Source organism: Octopus sinensis, unplaced genomic scaffold (assembly GCF_006345805.1).
Source record: "Octopus sinensis unplaced genomic scaffold, ASM634580v1 Contig16947, whole genome shotgun sequence".
Classification (NCBI taxonomy): domain Eukaryota; kingdom Metazoa; phylum Mollusca; class Cephalopoda; order Octopoda; family Octopodidae; genus Octopus; species Octopus sinensis.
Genome location: NW_021834697.1, coordinates 17210 through 23974, shown reverse-complemented (window position 1 = coordinate 23974; position 6765 = coordinate 17210). Strand labels below are relative to the sequence as shown.

Sequence of the window (6765 nt, the reverse complement as noted above, 5' to 3'; positions counted from 1 at the left end):
TAGTTTCAGCTCACGAGCTGTGGCCATGCTGGGGCACCGCCATTTAGTATGTTTGTATGTATGTATACATGTAAGTACGTACGTATGTATGTATGTATGTATGTACGTATGTGTGCATATATGTATGTATGTATGTATGTATGTATGTATGTATGCGATGGTCTTGCTTTTTTCCGTTTCTATCTACCAAATCCACTCACAAGGCTTTGGTCAGCCCAGAGCTATAGTAAATAAAAGACACTTACCCAGGCGTCACGCAGTGGGACTGAACCCTGAACCACGTGGTTGGGAAGCAGTGCCAAATTACCTCGGCTCTGGTAACATTTGATATTTAGACATAACAAAGAGAGACCATAACAAAGTATTCGCAGAATAGAGCTCTGCCCAGCAATACAATGATTTGATCTTGCAACCTCTGAGCAAGCGGTTCGATTGCGCTTCTGCTGCTAAAACTCGACTCGAGTATCATTAATTACAGAAGTAAATTCGAGAAACTTAAAAAGTGATATATTTAATTAGATTTCTAGACACTAAAATTATATACTTAAAACAGAAACAACCTGAACTGCCAGAACATATAATTAAAGTTCTAAATCCTAATTATCAGTTTTTATCTATCATCGCCAACATACTCGTGTGGGTGTGTGTGTGTGTGTGTATTTAAATATATGTGTGTGGTATGTGTGTGTGTGTGTGTGTATAGATAGATAAATAAATAGATAGATAGAAAAACATATATATATATATATATATCAAGCAGTCCAACGACAGTAGTAGTAGTTGTAATAGTAGTAGTAGTAGTAGTAGTAGTAGTAGTAGTAGTAATGGTGGTGGTGGTGGTGGTGGTGGTGGTGATGGTGGTGGTGGTGGTGGTAGTAGTAGTAGTAGTAGTAGTAGTAGTAGTAGTAGTAGTAGTGGTGGTGCTGGTAGTGGTGGTAATAGTAGTAGTAGTAGTAGTAGCAGCAGCAGCAACAACAACAGTTGTTTTTGCTGTTGTTGTTGTTGTTGGTCACCTCAAGCGCCTGAGGATAACTCTCAGAAGCGCTAGGGCCGCGGAAGGGAGACGAATCATCTCATCCATAGTTGGCGGATATAGCGTCCCACGATCAGGGCCGAACATCTCAGCCAGAGATGTTCTGCAGATTCCACCTCCTCGTTACAGAGTCTGCATTGATCTGTGTCGCTGCTTGCTGCCATCTTTTGCCACCGCCTGAGTGCCGGATGATGACCACCACTACGGAAGCGTATCATGTCTGTGAAGTTTGCCTTCGAGAGGGCTGCTTCGGTTCTTTCATCCGGCTTCTTCGTGAAGACTTCCTTCAGACGAGGGTGTTGAATTGGCGTTGGCTGGAACGTTCGACGAATAAACGCCAGACGAATGACTGTATTGATGGCGGCATCCGGTTGTGACAGCGCCGAGCTATGCTTCGCCTGAACGTCTGCGAGTTCATTGTCGCGGAGATTGCAATGGCCCGGCACCCAGATCACCGTCAAAATCTTGCCAGCTGCTACTAGGTCCGCTGTTTGTTGCGATTCTCTAATTGTCTGGTCTGGGGGAAACGGGTTGTCAACCGCTTCAACCAATGATTTGCAATCGCAGACTATAGCTGTTGATGTCCAGTTGTCATTGGCCTGTAGCCACCGGAGGGCTTCGTTAAATGCTGCTCTCTCGGAGTGGAATGAGCTGCTGTGAGCACCAGTCTGGGCGTTCCACTCGTAGACCACCGCATCGTGTATCTGCACCACCACACCGGCGTCGCCGTTGGTTGTGCCTTCACTAGCCGAGCCATCAGTGTAAAGGAGTACGTCAGGGGAATTGGGTAGACTAGCAAGTGTTTGTTGAGCTACCCGCTGTTGTTGCATAGAGCAGGCCAGAACTGATCTACCAAATCAAAGCTGTACATTTTATCAGCAGTATTCAGAAAGCTGTGTAACTCTTGGGATATTTGGCTGCTGCTTTTAGCAGATTGACCCATCACGGAAGTCTCCCTCGTTAGTTTGCTAGTATAACCACCAATTACCAGAATATTTACATCGTTCGAACGAATAAATATACAGAAAATTTACGGCTGTGTGGTAAGTAGCTTGTTTACCAACCACATGGTTTCGGGTTCAGTCCCACTGTGTGTCACCTTAGGCAAGTGTCTTCTACTATAGCCCCGGGCCGACCAAAGCCTTGTGAGTGGATTTGGTAGACGGAAACTGAAAGAAGCCCGTCGTATATATGTATATATATATATGTATGCGTGTGTGTGTTTGTGTGTCTGTGTTTGTCCCCCTAGCATTGCTTGACAACCGATGCTAGTGTGTTTATGTCCCCGTTACTTAGCGGTTCGGCAAAAGAGACCGATAGAATAAGTACTGGGCTTACAAAAGAATAAGTCCTGGGGTCGAGTTGCTCGATTAAAGGCGGTGCTCCAGCATGGCCGCAGTCAAATGACTGAAACAAGTAAAAGACAGAGAGCAAAAGAGTAAATAACACCTCTTTTACTTGTTTCAGTCACTAGACTGCGGCCATGCTTGGGTACTACCTTAAGGAATTTTAATCGAACTAATCGACCCCAGAACTTATTTTCGTTTTAAGACTGGTACTTATTTCATCGGCCTCTTTTGTCGAACCGGTAAGTTACGAGGACGCAAACACACCAACACTGGTTGTCAAGCGTTGGTAGAGGACAAACACGGACACAAAGTCACACACACACATGTATGTATATATATATATATATATATATATATATAAAATATATAATATAAATAATATATAAATATATGCATATATACATACATATATGTACATACCTATGTACATATATATGTACATATATATGTAGATATACATGCATATATGGGTACAGGACATCAAAAAAGCGTTGAACACAATGAGAAACGAAAATATAAAAACAAAACATTGAAACGAACTTTTTTTCAAACAACGAAAAAAGAAACAAACAGAGAAACGAGACATACACCATAAAGAATATTCCCCTTCTTCAGTTGTCCCTGGGAATATTCTTTATGTTTCTCTGTTTTTTTTTTTTTCGTTGTTCGAATAAGAGTTCGTTTCCATATTTTTGTTTTTATGTTTTCGTTTCTCATTGTGTTCAACGTTTTTTCTTTGATGTCCTGTATCCATATATGCATGTATATATATACATATATATATGTAGGTATGTACATATATGCATGTAATAGCCTGGGGTTCAGGGGCCCTCAGCTGTTCAACAAACTGCCAAGAAAACTAAGAGATCTACATGATGCGGATGTGGACATTTTCAAAAAACATCTAGACAAGCTGCTTTCCGGGATCCCAGATGAACCCACTGCAAGGTACGAAGGTAACCTAAGGGCAGCAGCTACAAACTCTCTCTTAGATCAGTGGCCAGCCACGGCAAACTGGACTTAGAGAGGGTAGCAACAAGGGCGGTGCCCCAGCATGGCCTCAGCCGGATGGCTGAAACAAGTAAAAGAGTAAAAGAGTATATATATATATACATATATATATATAGGCATGTACATATATGTATGTATATATGCATATATTTATATTTTATTTGCATTTATTATATGATCGAACGCCACACATCCTTTTCCAAGCAAGTTTTATCTTGTGTGTGTGTGTGTGTCTACATGTGCAGACGGGCGCACAGAAAGTAATCCAACTAAAAATTGCATCATTTTCTGATTCTCACATTGTGTGTACGCATACATACATGTGTTTGTACATGTGTGAGTGCGTGTGCGCGTGTACGTATGTATGTACGCATTTATATATATGTTTATATATTTATATATATATATATATATATATATATATATATAATATATATATATATATATATATATAATGGCGGTGCCCCAGCATGGCCACAGCTCGTGAACTGAAACTAGATAAATAAATAAATATGTATATATATATACATATATATACATATATATATATAATATATATATATATACTAGCAGTATCGCCCGGCGTTGCTCGGGTTTGTAAGGGAAATAACTATATAAGCATTTTTAGAGAGTTATAGCCAAAAAATAGCAAAAAATGCATTAAAAATGGAAAAAATATGATGGTAAATTTTTTGAAAAATCGTTGACTCATCATAGACATTTTTAGAGAGTTACTTCCCTTATATAATAGCGAAAAAATGCATTAAAATGGAAAAAAAACGATGGTAAATTTTTTTTAAATCGTAGACTCATGTAGACGCTTTCTTAGCCATTTCTGTTTTGGTGTCTTCAAGCCATGAAGTCGTTGTTCTAAAAGAACGCTGGTCTCCTTGACAACGCATTACGACGTTGATTTCCTTACACTCGCTTCCCCACAGGTGCAGGTGTGAGCGTGGACGCCAACTCCGCCGTCATCGACACACGAAAAATTATGCATTAAAATGGAATAAAAAATGATGTTAAATTATTTTTAAAATCGTAGACTCATCATAGACGCGCGCTAATACCCAGACGGGCTCGATATGAATCACGACTATAAGCTACCCGAATTTGGTTAAACTGCACCGCAAAATGTGGGAGTAGTTAGGAATCTAAATCGAAGGGGACAGACACTCACACAACTACAGTTTTATATATATAGATATACATAGCGCAGTAGTGGTGAGATGTGACAGCAAAGAAAAGCATACATTCACTCTCTGCATGCAATTAGACTCGGAAAGTTCGTGAGGAACCATTGACCCAATTTGCTGACTTTTCCGATAGCACACAGGTCTCAATGAATGGTTGAATGACCAAATCCAAGCTTCTCTGCTAGTTCCTCAACAGTTACGATGAGATTTTGTTCCACAGGGTTTTCAGGATGTCCTTGTCGAGTTCTACAGATCTTTCAGGATGAGGCTCGTCTTCTAGGCTGTTCCAATATAGCTTTGAAAAAAATAGCTGTTAAAATCGAAATGCACTCTTCAAAACTTGCACTATGAATAAGGACAAGATAAAATTACTACCTGCTTTTATAGCAAGTTAATATAAGTAGTTTATCCCATTCCCCTCTGACTTTTAGTTCAAGCTGTTGAAAAAACCGCATTATTATATATATATACATACATACATACATACATACATACATACATATACACACACACTCTCTCTCTCACACACATGCACACATTTATATTCTGTTATTCTTTTATATGTTTCAGCCTTGAGGTTGTGGCCATGCTGGATCATGTGTGTGTGTGTCTATCTGTCTGTCTGTCTGTATGTATATATGTATATGTATGTGTGTGAACAATAATATTTTCAACAGATGTGTTGCAAATGTATCTGATTGTTCTCAAGCTTCAATACTGTGTGTGTGTGTATGTGTGTGTGTGTGTATGTATGTATATGTATGTATGTATGTATGTGTGTATGTATGTGTGTGTGTATGTATGTATGTGTGTGTGTGTATGTATGTATGTATGTATGTATGTATGAGTGTTCCTCAAATCACTATCTCTGGCTATTTACTCTCTTCCAAGAACATTTTCACTACACTTATGTGTTAGCTTCCCATACATTTTACTCATGTATCTATCAGCGTGATAGAGAGAAACAAATATTACATCTAGTTTCACTTTATTCGTTGCCCACTGTGTGTGTGCGTTTGCGTGTGGTGTAAACCAGACTAAGAAAAGCATTTGACACACACACCAGAATGTGAGTTTTCTGTAAATTATGCTTAATTGGAGTTTAATTTTAAAAACTGGACCTGGCATGACGCGATGCATTGTACTCTTAAAATTGCTAGGTAAATTGTATTGAAGAAATCCTATATTGTAGATTTGTATAACTCCCAAAGGGAGGCAGATAAAATCTGCCTTTTATAATAAGAGATATATATATATATACATACATATATATTATATAATATATATATAATATATATATATATATATATATATTATTATATATATATATATATATATTATATATATATATATATATTATATAATATATATATATGTATATATATACACACACACAGAAAGAGAGACAAAGAGAGAAAAAAGAACCATCTGACTTTTCGATATGTTGCCTCCATTTTAGATGAGAATTTAAATTTAGTTATTCATACAGCTGTTTTAAACTCGTAGACCTTTCATACTCAAATAAGCAAGTCGTTTCCATACTATTAAATTGAGGATTTTAAATTTTAATTTCTCGACGGAATCATCATTTTACGCTTTACTCGGCAATCCAGGCTATGAATTATCAAAGAACAGGTGTATTCTAGAAAATGTCTAATCACACAGTACTTTATCCTCAAGCGTCCTTACCTACCAGCAAACATTATTCAGTGCACTCCGATATCTCGGTTTATTTACGTAACTTTTTGTCTGTCTCGCTCTTTATTTCTCTCTCTCTCCTTCTCTCTGTTTCTCTTTCTCTTTCTTTCTCTCTTTCTTTTTCTCTTTCTCTCTCACTCTCTTTCTCTTTCATTTTCTTTCTCGATTTAGATCAATAGAGAGATAGATAGAGAGAGAGAGAGAGAGAGAGAGAGAGAGGGGCAGATAGTTAGGTAGGCAGGTAGATAGATAGATAGATAGATAGATAGATAGATAGATAGATAGATAGATAGATATATAGATAGATAGATAGATAGATAGATAGATGGATAGATAGTAAGACAGAAAGACAGACAGACAGACAGACAGGCGGGCAGGCAGACAGACAGATGGATAGATTCATACATACCTACTCACGCTTACACTCGCATAGAAATGTGTATGTGTGTGTCTATGTGTATATGTGCGTTTGTACGTATCT

At 38.2% G+C, this 6765-nt stretch overlaps 1 protein-coding gene across 1 annotated transcript; it reads right to left on the bottom strand.

Moving 5' to 3' along the window:
* Positions 1-1068: 1068 nt before the first annotated feature.
* LOC115230980 lies at positions 1069-1863 on the bottom strand. Its single transcript, XM_029801080.1, has one exon. The coding sequence runs from the start codon at positions 1861-1863 to the stop codon at positions 1069-1071; it is 795 nt and encodes a 264-aa protein (XP_029656940.1).
* Positions 1864-6765: the final 4902 nt, after the last annotated feature.